This window comes from Molothrus aeneus, chromosome 2 (assembly GCF_037042795.1).
Source record: "Molothrus aeneus isolate 106 chromosome 2, BPBGC_Maene_1.0, whole genome shotgun sequence".
In the NCBI taxonomy this organism is placed as follows: Eukaryota; Metazoa; Chordata; class Aves; order Passeriformes; family Icteridae; genus Molothrus; species Molothrus aeneus.
In genome coordinates, this window is record NC_089647.1 from 58,992,991 (window position 1) to 59,014,417 (window position 21,427).

Genomic DNA, 21,427 nt, shown 5'->3' on the forward strand with positions numbered 1-21,427 from the left:
AACATAAAAGTTAAGAAACATGTCATATGTAATCAAAGAATCTTAGAATGATGTGGGTAGGAAAGGACATGTATAGATCATCTAACCTAACCTCTCTAACAAAAGCAGGACTCAACACCCTCGTTGTGAAAAAATCCTTACATCTAATCTGAACATATCTTCTTTCTGTTTTAAACCATTGGACCATGGTTCTGTCACCACAGGCCCTGATAAAAAGTCTTTCTCCATGTCTCCTATAAACCCCCTTCTGACAGGTTGCTGTAAGGCGTCATCAGAGCCTTCTATTCTTGCAGGCTGAACGGACCCAACTCTTTCAGCCTGTCCTCACAGGAGAGGTGCTCTGTGACTTTTTTGGGGGTCACCTCTAAACCCTCTCTAACAGGTCCATGTCTTTCTTGTGCTGAGAATACCAGAGCTGGACACAGCACTCCAGGTGGGGTGTCATGAGAGTGGGGTAGAGGGACAGAATGTCCTCCTTTGTCCTGCTGGCCACAGGCTACCAGGATGCAGCCCAGGATACCATTGGCTTTCTGGGCTGTGAGTGCACATGGCTAGGTCATGCCCACTTTTTCATCCATCAGAAACTCCAAGTCCCTCTCAGCAGGGCTGCTCTCAATACATGCATCTCCCAGTATTGATGCAATGCATTTTGCTTTATTGATAAAGTTCATGAGGTTAAAGATTCTTGTTCCTAAGTTTTGGTAGACAAAGGGGAAAAAAAAAAAAAAGAAGACAGAGGGAGCTTACTTAAAGAGTGTTTGAATTTCTATATTAAGGATTTATACTGAAATTCTCTTTGACAGAGCCTCTCTTTTTCCACAGACTAGGTAGGGAGCATAAAAAGGGCAACTTCTCAATTTACATATCTAAGCAATGTAGCCCTCCCAGAACACAGATTATTTTATTCTTTATACTGGTAGAATTTCAGCCCAGGAGACTAGAATATAGTTGTGAGAGTTTCACAATACCTTTGTGAGTCTTTTAAGACCATTTGCTCTGCTGAACTAGTAAATATGCCTTCATAAGCTGATGTTTTCCACGTATCTCCCCAGTGAAGGTAGCATCATTTTCCTGAGATAAAGACAGAAAAAGCTGTCATCTAATGCAAGCTGTTCACTTTTTAGTCCATATCATGTGAATTATATCAGGTAATATACATGATATATGATCAAATGATCATATTTAGGTAAGACCTGAAGGTACACTGATAATTATACTGTTCACCACAAGTGTGGGTCTTAGGTACTATTACTCATTTCTGACATAAAGGTATAGCACATTCTCCCTAGATTGAGGAAGATAGACAGATCTCATTGTTGACAATATTCAACAACATTGAAGTGGAGAAGTATAAGAATAATTAATGTCTTATCTTTCTCTTTAGAATAACACCCAGTGTACTGCCAAGTCTAATCCTTGACCCAAGTCCAGACTGAGATTCCAAGAATATTAAGTTTGCTAAGATTTTTTTTTATATAATTAACATCTTCTTGAACTTACTCAAGATTTAGATGACTGGATAGAGTTGGTGAATCTCAGTATTTTTTAGAATACTCATTTTGCAAAAAAAAGAGAGATGACTTATTTGAATGTCTGTTCCAGCTAGGATTGGAACCAGCCACCTTCCATCAACATTATTTGTCTTCCTGAGCTGCAAAGGGCATAATTCAGACTTTTTGGATTAACATTTACTTAGGGATGAATTTCTTTTATTTTTTTTGTGAATAGCTATATTGAAATTTGAGACTTTTGGTAGACACCTACCTTGCATGATTCAATTATAAACAGCATATCAATTTACTTATTTTTCTGTTATTTATTAAAAGATTAATGGGCAGTGTTATTTTAAATTACCATACCAGAACAGCTTTTTCTGTATATAAATACATATTTTATAATATTAAAATTGTAAAAACAGTGTTGCGCAGAATGTTGTATTTACAAGACTAAAGATTCAAGCAGCAGACACCAGATAAAACTTTTTTCCTGGGAACTTTGACAACATTGTGAGAAAACTCTAAAGTGGTGAAATCTGGAGGTAAGAAAACAAATCAGGTCTCATGAGGAGGAAGGCAATTATCAGAATACATAGAACAGCACAAATATTGAAATTTGAAAAGAATTTAAATTAAATATCAGCAAACCTTAACTAAGGCTTGTCAACTTTGTAAAAAGCATATTTTAAAGTCAGGAAAAATTCCCTCCACAAAGACAGGAAGACATTATTCTGAGAAATATCTTGTCTTGGTAGAACCTTGCAGTGATCTTGTGTATATGTAGTAATTATATTTTTACTGTTGTACAAGAAACATTACTTAACAGCCATTACAACAGCCCTGCTGTTGGTGAATGCTAGGAAAAAATCTTGAATGTCATGTATTGAAAGAGAAGGGAAATAAAAGAACAGACAAATTAAACCCATGTAAAATATGCTTTACACAATATCATAAAATGGTTTAGGATGGCTCTTAAAAATTATAAAACTTCTAACCACCCTGCCATGGGCAGGGACACTGCCACTGAACCAGGTTTCTCAGAGCCGTATCCAACCTGTCCTTGAGCACTTCCAGGGTTGGGACATCCACAACTTCTCTGGGTAACCTGTGCCAGTGCCTCACCACCCTCACAGTGAAGATTTTCTTCCTAATATCTAAATTCAGCTACTCTCTTTCAGTTTGAAGAAATTCCTCCTTGTCCTGTCATTACATGCTTTTGCAAATTGTCTCTCCATCTTGTAGGCTTCCTTCAGGTATGATGGTGGTGTACAGAAAATCTCTACCATAAACATAGGACAGTCTTGTCAATCCAATATGAAAGAGCTCTCTGTGTTTGTATTGAAAATACTGGTACATGGTTTTTATTTTCTCTTTCTCACTTTTCTTCCCTCCCCACCCCCCAATTAATCTAATAAACTTCATTTAATTGCAGTCTGGACGGATTAATTCCAAGAATCCAAATTTTCTAGGCATGCGTAAGGGCACTGTAAGTTTCAACACAATCCATGGCAGGTAGTTCTAAGCAGATTTCCAGGGCAATTTTGGGATATGCTGGATGCAGGATGTCTTTCAGTTTCTTCCCACATACTTCTGCTTCCAGTCTTCCTCTTCTGCTTTGATTCCTTTGCTGGGGGCAGGCGAGGACGATGTGGAACAACAAGAGTTTTCTGCAACTTCGATAATTTAAAAGTGCAACTATCAAGCTAGGCCTTTCAAGTATACTGAATAACTCCTTCATGAAAATAATATTTTTTCACAAAGTAATATTTTGCATTACAAAAGAATTTTTCTGTTTTGTATGCACATATTTATGGCTAACTTGACTGGGCACATTACAAAAGCTATCCATGTAATCTTTCATTATTAAAGCAGTTTCTAGCATTAGATAGCTGTTAAAAAATATCAAATGGTTTTTCCTACCTTTTGAAAAAGCGACATTTGAAATTAGACTTTGGTTTTTGTTGGTTTTTTTTTTTCTGGTTTTAGTCTTTTGTTCTTTGTGATTTCTTTTTAAGTTGAAAATGATTGCTAAATTTCTACCTTGGAGACAAACTAGCCATCATTCAGAGAAACAAAGGAAAATTAAATAATTTCATAATCTGTAACTTTCCTAAATGTAATTTTGCCCCTCAAAAAGATACTAATGCTTCAGATTTCTTTAAAACTCATATTTAGTTAAGAAACATCCTTTTATTCATCTTTGTCAAACTTACTTTACAAGGTATGCCATTATGCAATGGCAGAATTTCTCTTTAACTTTAAAACAACAGTTTAGAAGCTGCAGGTTTTTGACCTCTTAAAGAATAAATGTTTCATAGATAAACTAGGAATTTACATGTGTCTTCTGGGCTAATTTTTAACTATTCATCATGTCTTGTGAGAAAAATGAAAGCAAATAATATTTTTCCTTCAGCAGCAGCCATCAGATTATGTGGTGTCTCAGTAACAAAGGGTAGTATCTCATCCATATTGTATATAATACATTAAATATGGAGTGCAAATAAATGTAAAAAATTCATGCAGCAGACAGGCTGAAAAATGTTAAAATCAACATTTTTGCACAGGCATCCAGAATAAATGGAAAATATTCAATAGTTTTCTGCCATACCAAGAATATAGAACTAAATCAGTGACAGTATGAATAAAAACTCCAAGTTGTCCAGTCCTCAGTTTTCAAACAGGAGCAGTTAGACATTATTAAGCCCATAGGGAAAGAGTTTTTCCTTACCAGGCTTGCTAGGATTCATCTCATATAAACTCAATCAACATTGAAGGAATAATTCCAATTACAGTGTTTATGTGAACCTGAATATAGAATCTTCTAATTACAATAGGTTGTACATTCAATTACACTCACTGTGTTTTATTTACATGTACCACATAAAATGAAATCAATTCTAATTCTGCATAGTATTGTCTTTTGTAATTTGCATCATCTTGTTTTCCTTTGTGTGAACTGAAGATTTCCTAGAATTGTTGTACTTTTTCCAAAGTTAGTCTCAACAGGTTTAAACATTTTTTTAATTCCAGATAAATTAGAATCCTTTATTTATCCTAATAAGAATATCCTTTGGAAATTAAGGGGAAAACAGCATCTTTTATCTGTTCCTCTGTATGGAGGAACCCTTATATTTTAGTGGAAGTTTTGAATATCTGACAGTATAAGATTTTGCCATCTTGTTTAAGCTAGATGTCGAGTTCTAATTACTGAAATTTAGTGTTTGTAAAATGAGGTATAATTATCATGGAGCCATGGCTACTTTTGAGATAAGTTTATGTCAAATAAAAAAGCAAAGTGAATTTATCTTGGAAAAATAATACATATTCATAAATATGTGCTGAAAGACTACAAGCCTTTTTACAGAATATCTTTAAAAGGTCTGAAGTCTTTCTTGTTGTGGCAGACTACTGATCTCAGTCAAATTCCTTCAACAATATCTGGACAAACTCTGCTTTCCTGCTAAATGTGCTACATATCCAATAAAAGCCTTATAAACACGTGCATTTTCCAGACTTACTTTCAGGTGCTTCCACATGTTATGAGACCATATTCCAGATCAGGATAGAAATGTATATAAATTAGATGAGAAGCCAAAGGAAAAGAAGAAGAAGAAGGAAACATCTGCAGTACATCAATGGGAAAAAATGTTTAAGCTGCCTGTTATTAAGTGCTCAACCTGTTTTATGCTGGATTTCTGCATAATTATGTTACAGAGGAGGGGAGACAACAGATGTTGAATAAAGATTGAAAGTAAGAAAATGAGACTGTTAGAAAAAAATAGTTGTGGTTGCTCACAGCTAGACATTTTTTGGCAAGACTTTTAGACAGCAATCTATTTCTCAAATTCATTGCCCATTTCTGCAAGATTAATGTAAAACAAAATGTTTCTTTTTAAGTCTGATCAGTTGAACAATTATACAGCTCCAATAATCCCCAAGTCAGTCTTTCAAGAAAGCAGCTGAATGTTTCCTCAAGCAGTTTCATAAATTAGATTAAATGAATATCATATCAGGTCAGAAACCCTATAAGCTCTTTTCATGGGAAGTTGTTGATAGCTTATGTAATTAGCTGTATTTTTCATTCTCTGCAAGTATCCAGATAATCCATACAAGATATATTTTTCACAATCTTTACAGAATAAATGCCATCAAACTATACTTGTATGTTTTCTGTTTCTCACACTAGTGTCATGTCTTAAAGCCAACAGAACTATAATTTTTTAATAATGTCTCGATTTTTTTTTCTCCACTTAGTTGATATTTTCTGGTACTGGGTCCAACTGCATTAAGAAATTTCTGGATAGAGCTATCTAAAAAAAGGGGCTGAAACCACATGTAGGCACTACACTAAATCATTTGCATCACTGCTACACTGTATGCTCCATTTTACCCTGATTATTACCTGTGAGAGTCAGAGTTACCTGTGAGAATTATTCCTGAATACATTCTGCAGTGGCCTTTGACTGAAAGAATCTTGTGCTTTATTGCAACTGCTACCACACTTTTTCAGACATGACTATTCACAGGATTAAGATTAAATCAGAGACCATTTTGGAAGAGGGATTCAGATGTGAAATGAATCCTTTCTCCGAAGTTTAATTTTCTTCATGTTAACTAAAAATATTTTATTTTTCAAGCATTATTATTATTATTATTATTCCCGACTTTGCTTTCCATTGCTATCCTCACCCTACATACCATCACAAGTAGACTTTAGTCTGTTGATCTGCTTCTTTCAGGTGAGCAAATACTTCATCTGTTAGCCGTCTTCTCACGTGATCCAAAATTTACATGTGAGATTATAAAGATGTGTAGGGTTTGTTTTTTGAAAAGCTGCAGCTTAAAAAATCACATATCGGAGCTTGATAGACAGTTATTTTTTGAAGACCTTACAAATAATTTGGTGAAGAAACTGCATATTTGTATTAATTTTGCATTTAGGAGACTTCGACATAAAAAACATGTTCAAAATGATATCACTGTCTTTCGTTTTGGCCCTGATAGAGGTCTAAAGGAAAGCATGCTACTTGAAAGAAGTAAAAATGTATAAAAATGACCATGTGAACCCATATTACTTTGGGTGTGCTGTGTGTGTGTGCTTTCTCTAAATACATTCTTATTACATATTGCAAGTGAATGGCAGTAGTTTGATGTTATATTAGGTTTAAATTCCCAGCTACACCATTAGTACTAATCTCTTCAGGAATGCATGGTTCACGGTACTGGTAGGGTGATGGATCTGTCTGTAGAACCAGAACAAACCTTTCTTATGATTCATTTTTTGCCACAGATAAGCCATAAGACAAAGACAGCAGATTGATGGAGGCTTAGTTTTTCTGCTCCTGTTTTAAATAGTAGATGTAGAACAGGTTCTTCTATTTTATAGCCTGAAGCTGAACTGTCAACATAAAAAATGTACGGACTTAATACCTGAGAGCAGGGCAGAAGAATGACTTCCCAGTTTTTTTAACAGATGAAACCCTGAACAATATAGCTCATTACTACCTAGTCTAAATGTATTGAAAAGGCAGTTTTTGCTAAAGCATGAAATATTTTGTCTTATTATTACCTACTTTACTGAAAGACACAAATTTCAGCTGACAATGAGAAAGTTTTTCATTTACAACCTGCCTGTTCATGCTGAGAGAAATTCTATACCTGACCAAAACCATAAAGCTTGAAACACTACTGCTTTTTGCTTATGTGAGTGAATATGATTGACTCTCATTTGTTGTCATGTAGCTGCAGTCAGTATACAATTATGAATTTATTTAATCTTTACTTTGCGAAGGAAACCCCCAGAATTCATTAAAATATTCAAACTAAAATAACTAAAGATGGTAACCATTCAGGTTTTTGTTGAGATTTGGAGATTAATTCTATTTTTTATTTTTAGTTTTGGATATTTTTTTCTCAATGGAAAAATAAAATTGTGGTGACTTCAGAAAACCATATGCCAGCTCTCTAAATAGCATTGATAGAACATTACACATTTTGCAGAAGGAATAGAATAAGAGAAACATGGGCTGAAAAAAACAGAAGATCAAGTTGAGAAACAAAAGACTGATTAATAAAATATTAAAAAAAAATTTATTAATAACATATTTCATTTACATATTTGGCAATAGCTTATATTTCATTAAAGCAAACATACTTTTCAGAAGGTATTTCTGCTGTTCATCACCACAGATATCAAAATTTATTCCTAAAAGGAGATCCTCTAGACGTGCATAGGATAAAACATCCTGCTATTTTTATTTCAGCCCACCTCCTTTTGACTAAAACTCTGGATGTGTGGAACAACTTCAGTTAGACCTTAGCCAGAGCCCACTTTTGGATATCCATTAAAATTTGCTACATTATTTTTTCTTCCCACCAAAAAGAATTACTTCTTTACTAGACATTATGGAAGTGATTAGAGCCATGTAATTTGGCTATATATTTATGACAGAACCAATGTTGGTAAAACAGTCTTCAAGTTAAAATGTGCTGAAATGCAATCTTGTGTAGAGCTTATTAGACAAATAACATTTTATTTTCTAGTTTTATTTAATATCAGCTGGGGAAAAAATCCAAAACAATCAAACAAAGCCATACCTAACACAGCTGAATTTAACCAGCACAATTTAGAGAAACTAAAAGTTTAGCTTAAAATGTTTTATGAGGCAGGCTATATGTTTTTTATGATCATAGGTTCCTTTTTGATTTTATTTTGGTTTTAATAGGATGTTGCCTTTAGACAAAGCAGGTATATACCCTACATTCCCTTTATTTCATGCTTGTTATCACATATTATGTACATGTAAATTTTTGCTTGTGCTTTGAATTCTTTATATTGACAATTACAAAATCTCCATTTTAAAAGTTTTTTTTTCTCATGTAGAAAATGGCATGCTTAAGCTTGCTAGGTTTAAAGATTGTTGGCCTGAACATTTTTATTAATAAATTTTCCTTCTTTGGGTGAACTGATCTTGGATGGTACTTAATTAAAAGTGTATCCAAAAAGTGATATTTATTGTTGGCTGGAGGTCTATAATATAATTCACGCTGGAGGATGGAATTGCTTCTTAGCAGAAGTATTTCTTCAGATTTTGTTTTTTTCTTCCCACTAATACTTATGTTTTGCTCTGATAGAAATATGTTGGCCTCTTGGGGTTAAGTTTTGTCCTGTTATCTCTTGAAATTTCTTTCTTGTCCTTTGCTCCAAGCGTGAGTACAGAAGCTAATCTGTAATCTTTTCATTTTTTAAAGTAGCACTAGGAGACCTTTTTTTTATGGAAGGGATAGGAATTTTTAAGTGAATTAAATTAGTTCCTTCTTGACTTGTGTAGGATGGTATGGTTTTCATTGATCATGTGTGAGTGTGTTGTTACGTGATGTAACACAGATGGGCACAACAAGCTGGAGCATGTCTTCCAAGAAATTTCAAGACAGCTTTCTTGAAAACTGCTATGAAAAAAATAGCACATTTTTATAGCAGGAGTGATTAATCAAAATAGGACTTTGCCTAACACAGAAACAAAAAGAAACCAATTGGAAGCCACTTCTGTAGCTCTGCTCATAATCACTGACAAAATTCTTTGTGAAGTGTCTTGTTACAGAAGACTGTATTTAGGGTAGGGAACCAAGTATTTTTGCCAAAATATAGTAACCTAAATCTATATTTAGATATTTGGAGTGCCAGTTTGATCCATATTCATACACCTAATTAGGGATTTAGATCAACTGTAAATAGCTACATTGGCCTGCACACGATCTTGATTCTCTTAAGTAGAAATCCATATGCTATCTCACTCATGGACACCTTCCTCAGAGGCATACAAGGATCAGAATCTGGTGCTATGTAACTCTGACATTCCTTGCCAAGGTGTAAATGTGTGTACCTGTAAACAGAACACTACTGCACATCGAGTGGAAGTGGCTGAGTTAGTTCAGAGTCAATCTGGATATTTTGGTGATTTGTTTCAGGTTAATCTAATAATTATTGGGTTTCTTCAGGATAATCAGGATAATCTGCTTCTCCATGAGCAGTCATTTAAACATATTTTACATTGATTTTCTTAGCCATATTTGAAAAACTTTGACAGTAAACAGTTTATGGTACCATTAATGATCTCCTAAGTCTGTTCCAGATATTCAAGGAAAAAAAAAGAAATCCTATGTAGGGAAATCAGTCTTTCAAGAACAGTTATGGAAAGAATGACCTGATTTTTTTTAGATATTTTTTCAGGGTTTTTAGTAATAAACCCATGAAATTACATTCTGCATCTGCACATTTCCCTGATTACCCATAACTTCTGAACCAGTATCTATCCAAGGACGCAGGACTGAAAAGTAAGTTTCCACGAATTTTGTGGATATAGACAGCTGTAATGGACTATTTAAGAGTTCAATATCAGTGGAAAACTAATGTCACAGATTATTAGATGCTGAAGCCTCTTGACTGAAGAGAGTCATTAACAAAGCCTCAGTTACTTAGAAAGCTTCAAGCAGACTGTGTCTTCCAAGACATGTTAGTCAATATAAAAATTTTCAGAAGAGAAGCTTTAATTAGTTCCACTGCTCATGGCACTATGTGATATTATAACCATATTATCTTTGTAGGCAGTGCAACAGAAACCAGTCTAAGGGACAGAAACAAGCACAGGAACATTAACAGCCCCTTGGAGCAGCTCAAGGACGACACACCTGTCACAAATACACATTTTAGTGGGACAAACAGCATAGAATCAGGGAATCATCGAATACCTTGTACTGGAAGGGACCTTGAAGATAAGATCCATTGACTTTCAACCCCCCTGCCAGGGACAGAGTAACCTTGCACTAGACCAGGTTGCTCAAAGCCCCACCCAACCTTGCAAAAAATATTCAAAATTTCGAAAAAGTTCAATTTCTCTTTGGTTACAGGTGGAAAGTTAAAAGATGTGGGCCGCTAAGATTTGTGAAGTTGTTCAGAACATGGTGCTAATAATGCAAATGTTTTGGGTTCGATCCATGTACGGGCCATTCACTTAAGAATTGAACTCAAAGATCCTTGTGGGTCCCTTTCAACCCAGAATATTCTATGAAATCTGTAATTGTCAGTGAAATGACTCTCCAAAAATCAGGGACAAGCACACTTACTTCTGAGGCTCTTGGAACTCTGGAAAGACACTTGATTTGCATATATTGAAAGAATACACATTAATTGAATTCAGGGGGCTGTTGTACCTCTCTTTCCCTTCTCATAAAACCAGAATATTTCTATTTATAAGAAAAAAGTAGGGATATCCTCCTGATCTGTTCCCAGGTCCACTTTACTGAATGATGTATTCTGCACTTCTCTAAGAGGTCTCCATAAGAGGATGATAAATAAAAGGGTTTCCATAAAAGGGAGATAAATAAAAAGGGAGATAAATAAAAAATGAATAAAGGTCCCCATAAAAGGGACAATGCAAACAATTCAGCATGTGTTCGGACTGCTTTGCTTTGTGCATAAGAAATAAGCTGTTGGTTCCTGGTATAGTTACTAATTACTTGCAATTATCACCAGTTGTATTCATGGGAGAGGATGCTCTTTTATCATTGAATAAGATTGCAGTGTATGTTCTTTCTGATGTCTTATAGCATCTTATTAAATTATCCACTATTTGTGATTCTTTATCTGCTTTTTCTCAAATACTTTTAAAGCTGCTTGGTAAGAGAAAGCATTTTAACAAATGTCCTTGAACTCTGAAATGAATTTAGTGTGTATATACAATTGTATTCACACTTCTTAGAATCATCTCTTTTCACCTCTTCATGCAGTGTTTTCCTCCAGGTTGTTGTAACTGCAGTTGATTGAAGCATAGGAGGCTAACAGGTGCAAAATTAGTTGCATATCTTTTGTTCTGCCGTGCAAGTATTGAAAGCTTTACTCATAGTTTCAATTTTAACATGGCGTTTTTTCTCCATTTATAGGTATTTTTATAATTATTTATAATTGTTAGTAGGGTAATTAAGTACTTGAGATAATTTAGGTATTGTAGAAAAAGCTTTGGCTTTATGATATAAATCCAACAACATCCCTGTGAACATTACTATTTATGTATATGAAAGCAATCACTTGCAAAATGCCTGTGGGATGCAATAAGTGGCCTTTGTTCCTTAACGTTTTCAAACTCACACACTCCCAAGCACTGGTCTCTTTTGCCAGGATCTGTTCCACAATTCCACACCAATATGTATATGGAAGTGACATATTAAAAAATAAAAATACATTTTCAGATAATTATCTTGCAAATATTAAGCAAGGTTGAGCCTTCACAGATTAAATAATTGTCTAGGCTAATAACAGATTTTTCATCCCTATTATATGCCCAAGTTCATTAAGATGATGAATTCATCTTTGATTTTAGTCATGTGTGGTCTCACTGAAAATGAGGAATATTGCATACTCTTTCTGAAAGCCTTTGAAACTGAAATATTAAAATTTATGCTGTAAACAGCTGAGCAGCAAATTTGACAGACCTTACCCTAGTGACCACCTAGCATACCTGAAGACATTGATAGGGGACACAGAATAGATGTTTTAAAATAATTTTGTCTTTTTTCCTGTTCCAAACATTTGACTTTTCCCATAATTTTGGTGGGTCGAGGGAGGCTTTACACAGGCAAAAGAAATCTAAAATTCAGGTGTGTTTTAGCACCCGGGCTGTTTCTACATTTTAAGATAATCACATGACATGAGTTAAGGATTTTATCTATATTACAAATCTGTTCTCAGAAGGCTTTACATTTCCCATTGCAGCCTTTGATAATTCAATTAGTCTCTCAAAAAGTTGGGAGCAGCTGATAAATTCACTTTAATGTTAAATAAAGTACCCCAGCAGGTTTCTCTTAATATCCTTGCTTCTCAGGGAGCTTAACTCTAGACCTCCCAAATGCAACTTTCTGCAAGAAATATGAGGGCCTTTGGAGCAGATTAAAAGAACTGTCTCTACCAACATAGCTTCTCACCATTAATAAAGTTGCTTCAGATCATGGCAGAAATCTCACTCACTCAAATGGCTGTCCATCCAGTTTAATTTATTTTAATTGGCAGCCTTTGGTCCCTCCATGGAACAGATTCCTTGAATATAATGAATTATCCCACGAACAGAGAATAGCATTACACAAGCTGAATTTAACCCTTCCCTTTAAACATTGTCTTTTGGGATTCCCAAATCCTATTGGCAGACACTGATTGCTGAACAATAAGTAGGAGGGATTAGCTAGATCTGCATTGACTATGTCTTTGGAGACTGCTGACAAAAAAGCCAGTTCTGTTTGTCTACTTGTAGTAAATGAATAAAGAATATGTTACATGCAAAAGATGATGAACAACAGGATTTAGTGTGGTAAATAGATGCATGTCCCTGCAGAAATCAGATAGCAAAGCAGAGGGAAAAATCCTAACAAAAAAATGCTGCTTTACTACTCACAAAGAGTTGGCCTTAAAAGGCAGGCTGTCATTGACCTTCTGTACTGGATTACAGTTTTGCTAGGAGGAAGCCTTGAATTTTAGATGTATTCATCCATGTCATCAAAGATGCATGTTGTCATCATAGTTGGAGCAGGCTAACTGGGACACTGAAAGCATATAGAAAATGCTGCATTTTCTTCTCCAAAGTCAGAAAATAAAAAGTGACTGAAATATAAATATCCCTCTTTGTGTAAAAAGATTTATCCTGTGTTTTTACCCCTCTTTGATTACCTCTTTGAAATCTAATAGACAATTACATTCCAGAACAACATTTGCTGATTGTTTTAGAAAACAGATTTTCACAGTAAGCAAAATAAATATATTACTTTAGATATGATTTTTTCAAATAAAGATTTCAAACAAATTAATTTCTAATGAATTAGTCATAGGAAACTTTAGGGAAGATGGTTTACATAAACATTTAAATTTAATATATTATTTCTTCTCTTTTGTTTTTTGTCTTTAAAATCAGACTTACATAAGTCTGATTTTTATTCAGTGTTTAGCCTAAGAATTGCCCTTTATTTTCCCATACTAGTTCCACTTTTTCTTAATATAATTATTTACTTTTTAATAGCCCTTAGCTACCAAAAAACCCATGTCTAAACATGAAAATATCTACCCTGACAGATTCTATCTCAGTGTATCTTGTGAGTATTAGCCTTACTTCTCTGTTGAGTAGAGGCTCTGAAAAACCTCTTGAAGTGCAGGTGCAATGAACTGCAAATGAACGAATTGAGGATCATTTGTAACATCAAGCTGGAATTGAATTTATTTGTATATCATGAAGACCAATAAGCTGTAGTACCTAAGTCTAGCTGTGGTAAAATTTCATAAGATCATTTGATAATGCAGATACACTTACAGGATTACCATCATTGGTTTTCCTCTTGATTATGTTTAAAGAAAAAAATAACTGCTAAGTAAGTGTATTAGTTTTTCAGAGGACTGTGACTGGTATTTTATGAACAAAGGTGTTGACAGTTGTTTATCACCATAGTTTGGCTCTCTGAGATACCAACTTAATGATGTTGAATGAAAAAGTACATGCCAAATGCTAGCTGAGAATTTATTTAAAGAAGGAATACTTGAGCTGATTTTGAAAGCAACAGATTTAATGAATGAAAGAGCTCAGTCCCACTCAGCCTTTAAAAAAAAATTTGAGATGAGATTTCTGAGAATGGAATCAGCATCTTGTGGGAATTCCAAATATGCTGCTCTATATCAATAGATTTACAAGTTGTCCAGTACTCTGCTGTGTTTAGGATTCAGCTAGGTCTGTGAGCCAGCAGAGCCTGTGCTGCAAAAAGCAAGGTATGGCTGGACAGAAGATTTGGCTCTGCCCCCAGATTCCTTCAGGAGAAAGGATGCTGTTCTGGTTAAGTTGGCAACATTAGGCTGGCTTGCTCTGGAGACAGAGTTGACCATCACATCTGGATTTCTCTTGCTAAATTTCTGGAATTAAAATAAAATGCCACTTCACTCCATGTCAAATATCCTTTGTAATTGTGGAAGAATCTATACATCAGCACAGTCACTCCCTGCTATGCTCCTGGTATGAACTTGGAGTCAGGGCTGTAACTGCGAGAGGGGTCTGGATCAGCTACAATTTTCCTCAATGAAGAACATCAGATCCCAATGTGTTCCTTCAGGCATTCAAAGTGCAGCAATTTGTCACAAGTCTTAATTCTGTAAAAAAAAAAGCAGTAGCTTGTTATAAGCATGCTTATCACAGTACAAGGGAAGAAGGAAATTTGTTTGCTTTTTCCTGAAAATAGCTCAGTGGAAAAATACCATGAAACTTGATCTGACAAATATTCTGTGGATTTCCCAGGATTTATGTGTGCATGGAATCACTTAGCTATTAGTTTGCAAAGGGACTATTTTCTTACCAATGGTAGGACAATGTTCATTAGGAGCACATTGTTGTAAGGGGGACTCATGTTGCTGAGTTACATATGTCAATCCCACCTACATTACTTTAGGAAATATTGGGCTCTTAGACACAAAGCAGACAATTTTCTGAGTGCTGAAAATCTTAGCTTATAGGAAAAGGCAGACCAGCTGATATATATCCCTAACACAGACAAAGACAACTTCAGGACATCAACTCTGTGCATGTGAAGATAGATAGACCTGTGTATGGAGAGTCCTAGGTCTGGATCTTTTCAGTGGCATTCTAAATGGCTCTCTGAAACCATTCCTCTCCATTATCTCCAGAGATGACATAAGAATTTTAGACTAATTTGAGTTGTCAAAAATTAGATTATGACTTTCTCTGTTTGTTGAATGAAATTATTCTGTTTATAGCTGCTGCTATGTGCTATGTCACTGATGAAACTAATACACAGCGTCAGAATCTACATCCTGTGAGCTTTTATTCAGTTCCTTGACTGACAAGAACTCTCCCTTACACAGGAGTTTAAATGGAAGCACTCTCTAGTTTGCTTGTTGCATGATAGTAAAAGTTTTAACAGGAGAGGTGAAAAACCTGTGGCCTGTCTTCCTATTTCCTAGGGTTTAATGCACATGCTAGGAGGAAGTCAAGCTCTTCAGAAGATCTCAGCTGTAGGAATAGCTTTACTTTGAGTTCTAAATAGACTTGGGCAGGTACAGTTGCATTAGGAAAGTCTATGCTTTACAGTCTTGCTCAAAGAAATAAATCCTAGTAGAAGAAGGACCTTGAGGACATTTCATCTTTGCTATCATGACTAATTTCAGATGTCAAACCAGTAACTTTATTTTTGTTTTATTTTCTCTTCTTATTTTACTGGAAGAACTCATTTCTGTGTGTTTTCTCAATTAAAAGCATTTTTTTACTTTGCTGGAGGATTTTGAGATGAACATTGACACAAAGGTAAAAGTAACTTCAAAAGGCCTTCAATTTAGTATTAGTTCTATGCAGCTACCTCCATCTTTCAGAATATTACTGTTCTGCATGGTCTGTCTAACCAAAGAACAAGATTTTCCATGCTCTTTGATCTTTTAAAAATATATTGAAATCTGAAATCAAGTTCTTTGCCTGAGTCTTGACTCTGCTGGCAACAGCGATCTGAATAATGTAATACCACGTAGAGTACCCCAATAACACCTAAAAAAATGGCATATCTTCAAAATCTGTTCAGCTATGTCTAGCAAGTGATTAAAAGCTCTGAAGTCTGATGTGGATAAAAGAGGGGTCATAAACAACCAAGACAGGAAAAAAATAAAGGAAGAATAAATAGAAAAAAAAGAGTTCCAGTTAAAACAACACTATTTGATTAAAAGATTTATTCAAAGTGCAAATGTCATGCGAAGACAAAAACATAATCTCTACCCAAAGTTATAAGAAGGCACAGCTAAAATATTTTTATTATAGCCATAGTACAGAGTTCATTGGAAATCTTGCCAATAATGCAAAAATAATGCTACAAAAAAAAAATTCATCTCAACCCTTTAATTTATTTCTTTCACATTACCCATCTAGGTTAGAGGATTTCTACACAGCAATAGTGGGGACAATTAAGTATGTTTAACACAGAGACAGATGCCAGATGTATGCATGTAACAGTTACAGGGGAAGCATATGCATAGTATCAGCTCTACAAATAGTCAGGCTCCCTAGGCACTCGACAGTTTTGAAGCTAAGGGAGGGAATGTTTTTGTGTTATAACATTTTCCCTTGGTGGTAGCAAATTAGCTGCCTTGTATCCATCTTCAGCTGGAACTGCAGAGTCACTTGAGAGCTTACAAATAAGTTTAGAGCTCTGCTAGACTGTTTCTTAGGTACCTGAGAAGTGGTATACATACCACACCTTAGCACAGGCACCTGTGTAACAGGTGGAAACAAAACAACAACAAAAATGTTTGATTTTCTTTCCCATAAGAAAAATTTTTCTCACCTTAATTCCTTACAGAATTTGTTCAAGGTCAGGCTGAGCCTTACTTTTAGATATGGTGCTTTATTTTTATCTCCTTGGGAATTAAAGAAATTCTTCTTCTTAAAGAAAAACAAAGCAAAGTTACGATTTTTATTAGGAAACCCAGAAGCTATTTTTGAAGAATCATGCATTAGGTATTGGGGCTCAGATTTCTCTGCTTCCATTATCTGTGATAATTAGAATTCAAGCTAATAATAACTGTGCAGGCCTCTTGCCTTTTTTCTGCATTAAAACAATAAGCCTGGGAGTAGGGGAACCCATTAAAATAATGTTGTAAAACATACATTAAACCCTAAATGAAGTAAATATTATAGTGATGAGTTCCAGTAAATTAAAAGATTCCTTTAAATACCCTGAGAAAATTGACAATGATCCATACCTAGAGTAGGTTTTACTGCATTTTATAGCAGGTTTTCCCCATTTCTAGGGATGTAGTATCTTCATCATCTCTACAGAGTAAAGATTTTCTTAAGGAATGTCAATAGATTGATGTTAACTGGCTTATTCTGAATCCTCCTGCAGCTTTAAATTTAGCAGCTGCATCTTTTACTTGCTTTACCAGAACAGTGTTTAACTTATCTAATGCCTCACTGCTGATTTCCTTTGTAGGGTGTTCAGATAAGTAAGATGAGGGCACAGCTAACAGAAATTACCCTGACTGCATCTTACTTGGTGGTGATATCTGTAATTAGCTTTTAAGTCTATCTCCAAGACTAGAATACACTTTTTGTAAGAACATGGCTCAGATTAGCGGTTGCTAGACACCAGAAAAATAGCTTCCAATACTTACCAGGCTTAAAAAGTGAAGATATTAGTGAAAACAAGGAACACATAATGACAACATCTTTGGAAATAATTCCCCAAATTGACAATTTTTCTTAAAGCTGTCTTTTGTTGCATCAAAGTAGTCTGACATCAGTTCAGAAATTGAAGCTATAACAAATGAAAAGTTGACAAGTAAAAAGGTGAGTCTCAGTTGAGCAGCTGAACTGCTGCACATAAAAGTAACTAGTAGAAGAGATTCTTCTGTATTAGTGGTGTTAATATCTATAATCTCCTCAATCCTTGAAATATAAGAAGGTTATCTGTAACTTAAGAGTTCTGATGAAGGATCTGGGAAAAGGAAGATGTGTATATTCTTTAGATATCTTCAGTAAGTGTCTTTCAGAAATTAATTCACTGTTCATGGAGAATCTGAAAATGTGGTACTGAATCTGTTTACATGTATAATTCTCTTTGCCAAACTGGTTATATTTAGAGAGTCAGAATTGAAAAAGACATCCTTAATTATCCTTTCTGATTGATCTAATTGGAGCACTATCCAGGCAGAAAGTTAAGTAGGATAGCATTATGAAACTTAATTAATAGGGTAAGCCCATTCTGCAAATCTCTTTGGAAAGTGCTAACAACACACCAGAAATCTTCTAAATAATAGTCTAAGGGACCCTCTAACTGTATGATAATGAATACATTACTTAGCATGGGGAGGACTCTACACAAAACTCTTAAAAGTGTCTTTCTTTTGTAAGAAGATATTTCTGCATCTCTATGTCCAAGTGAGAGCTCCTTAAGATGTCTAGACAACCTAAAGTTTTTTCTGAGAGCAGCAACATGAAAAGTGTTCTTCCTCCTATTCTGTCAGGTGCATTGTAAACCTTCCGTGAAGTCCAAAGTATATGACCTGCTTACGACATCAACCCTTGAAGCAGACTATGATGCCCAGTAGGATTTTCCATCTGTCAGTATAAAACCCACATGGTCTCATTATGGCTGTTAAAAGAGGTTTTGAATGTAAATCCAGGCATACTAGCAGGAATGGGGAGGAAAAATACTCTCTTTCACCAAAGTGGCCATTCAGATTTTGAATGGTTCAGCATCCATGCAGCCTTTGTAATTGTTTTTATGAGATTTTGCAAAGGAAAACAGGTACCATTTGAAGAGCGTTACTGCATTGATTTTGTTTCGGACAAAACCAGGCTCCTACACAGGGGCTGACAGACTTCCATTAAACAGAGTCTACCTACAGTCAGGATGTAAACAGAGCCATCAAAAGAACATTGAGATTTCTTCAGAAACCTTTCATGTCTCTCTCCTCAGTGGCACCCTCCTCAGTCAATATCTGTAAACAAGTTATTATATCCAAATTTGAGGCAAGCTTGCAAAGCGAAAAGCTTGGTACCTTCTAATTAAAGATTTCTACACTGAGATAATTGGCAACTCTTAAGGAAAGTTCAGTGGTGTAACATATAGCTCATCACTGGTGGCTTGATGGTCTGACAGATGGAGATAGCTCCTTGAAATTATGGAGCTTTTATATTGGTATTTTTAGGAAATGTCAACAGCATGATTATATTTTCATTAATGTTGTCTTTTCTTCCCATTCATTGCTTTTGTTTGTCATAATCACTTGTTACCTTTTGTCTCTAACTCTACAATCTGTTAATATTTGTATAGGCGGGCTCACAATGGTCCTGGTTAATGACTGGATTATAAGCATTGCCGCACTACAATATGCAGCATTTACTAAGTGCTGCAAATTAGATATGGAAATCATTGATACTATAATTATGACTAGCTCACAATAAAGTTAGTAAAAAGAATGTGAATATCATGCAAATTGTGCAAATGATTACACAGATTCAATTAAGTTTCAGATTTAAGAATCATTGCTTTTGTAGATGCTAGTGCTGAAACAATGCCACTGTAATATCTTTTGCACTGCCTTGATCAAGAGTGAAAATGTTAAAAATGTTAAAAATGTGCTTTCTGAAAGATCCATGAGGCTGTCCTCTTCTGTTAATTATCGCAGTTTAGTTTTCCTTCTTTCTCAGGAAACAGCTTGGGGCTCTACAACAAAGATTTAGAGTTTAAAACTATCAATGTGTCATATTGCTAAAGTTTCCCAGTAGCTTCTCAGCTAAGTGCAGGGCTGGCTCATCTAGCCTTTGTGCATTTTCTACCTGCAGCCCTGGGCCAGGAAGACTTTCTTATGTGGGATGGGGAAGAGGTCAAAATGACTGTTTCATGACTGTTGTATGGTCTTTTCACTGCAAATTAGAGTCAGGGCCAGCCAACTTATAGGCAAATAGCGGAAATCAAGACTGGGTGTCCATTTTCTTCTTTCTCCTCTATTAGGAAGAAATGGGACATACTTTTTACTAGTTAGATGTTTTCAGTTTACTGCCAAATATAGAATTGTGTGTTTGTACCACTGAGAAAATTAGCGAAAAGTTTCAAGGGCCATGAGCAGTGTCTGGGTCACAGGTAGAAGCTGTTTTTCTGTTGCAGAAGTTTTGACAGTGTTGTGAATTTTGGAAGCAGAGCCTATCCCTGTCTGTGACTCACAGGTCTGATTTGCCTCCAGAACAGCAAGGCAGAGGCCAAAGACCCATTGTTGGGATCTGTGGACCAGCCCGCTGTGAGGATGGAAAATTTTCAGGTAACACAAATATTTTCTTTCTCTTATATTGTTTTTAATAAAAATATGTGATTGTCATTAAATTGTAATCATTTAATTAAAGCATACTTCTGTAAGAAATGTTTTAAATTTTTCATGGTGCTCCCTGTAATCCTGAAATATTCCTCCAATATTTATTGTCTAGGACAAATGTGAACTAGAATTAAATCCATAGGTCATCATGCTTTTATGGCTTTTGAAGTGTTTTATGTCATAACAATAAAAAACATATATTGTCTTTATCCTGTATCTAGAAAACAAGCAAACAAAGCCAACTAAACAAAAACCCAGCATCACCTGTGGGAAAATGTGTAAGGATTATAAACCTCAGAAACTTGTATTTATAATATGAGGAGAAAAACATAGATCCAAGAGGTTTACAAATGTGGCAGTCCACTCTTGTTCTACTGCCAGTTATTTTGCTAATCTGAGCTACATAATTGCTTTTCCTGACTGAAAGGAGCCTTTAAACAGACAAGCCAATATAAATACTCAGATAGGAGACAGCTCTGTTTAATAACAGCAAGAGAAGTATAGAAGTATTTGTTTATCTCTGCTCATTTATGTCAAAATCAATTGTAATTAAACAGAAATCCAACCACAGAGGTAGTGCTTTAGCTGATTGTTCTCAATAGAAATGTCATATAGACCCAGTGTTTAGGACATGCCAAAGCACACATTATTTGTCTCCTGTAATAAATATCCACTTATAGCCTTTCCAGTTCTTTAGTAAAGGCTATTGCCTGTCTCAATTAAAAAAAAAAAAGAAAAAAAAAGAAAAAAAAAGTAAGTCACCGTTTAATGTAAGTTCTGTAAGGTTTTCTGGACATATTTTAGGAATTACTGAAGTTCTGAAAAGCGGAGTTAATTACATCCTCTGTTAGATATTATGTGGCATTTATTGTCCATCTGCTTACACATATGTACAGAAAATACAGATCTTTCATATCTATTTAAGGTATTGAAAATATGAAGCATAGAATTATTTTATTAGTCTAAAACAAGTACTGGTGTTGGTGGAGGTTTTTTAAATAAAATCATGGAATGGTTTGAGTTGTAAAGGATCTTAAAG

General features: G+C 35.1%; 1 protein-coding gene across 6 annotated transcripts in view; it reads left to right on the forward strand.

Moving 5' to 3' along the window:
• Positions 1–21,427, forward strand: part of PCDH17 (protocadherin 17) — an 89,789-nt gene that overhangs the window by 56,962 nt on the left and 11,400 nt on the right. For 4 of the 6 annotated variants that reach the window (XM_066545045.1, XM_066545046.1, XM_066545048.1 and 1 more), the window contains one exon: positions 20,263–20,337. The exons of 1 other annotated variant lie outside the window; for it this stretch is intronic. In XM_066545045.1, the coding sequence (XP_066401142.1) occupies positions 20,263–20,337 (75 nt within the window). Of the gene's footprint in view, positions 1–20,245; positions 20,338–21,427 lie in introns of all 6 variants that reach the window. One more of the 6 variants, XM_066545051.1, reaches the window with a different exon arrangement.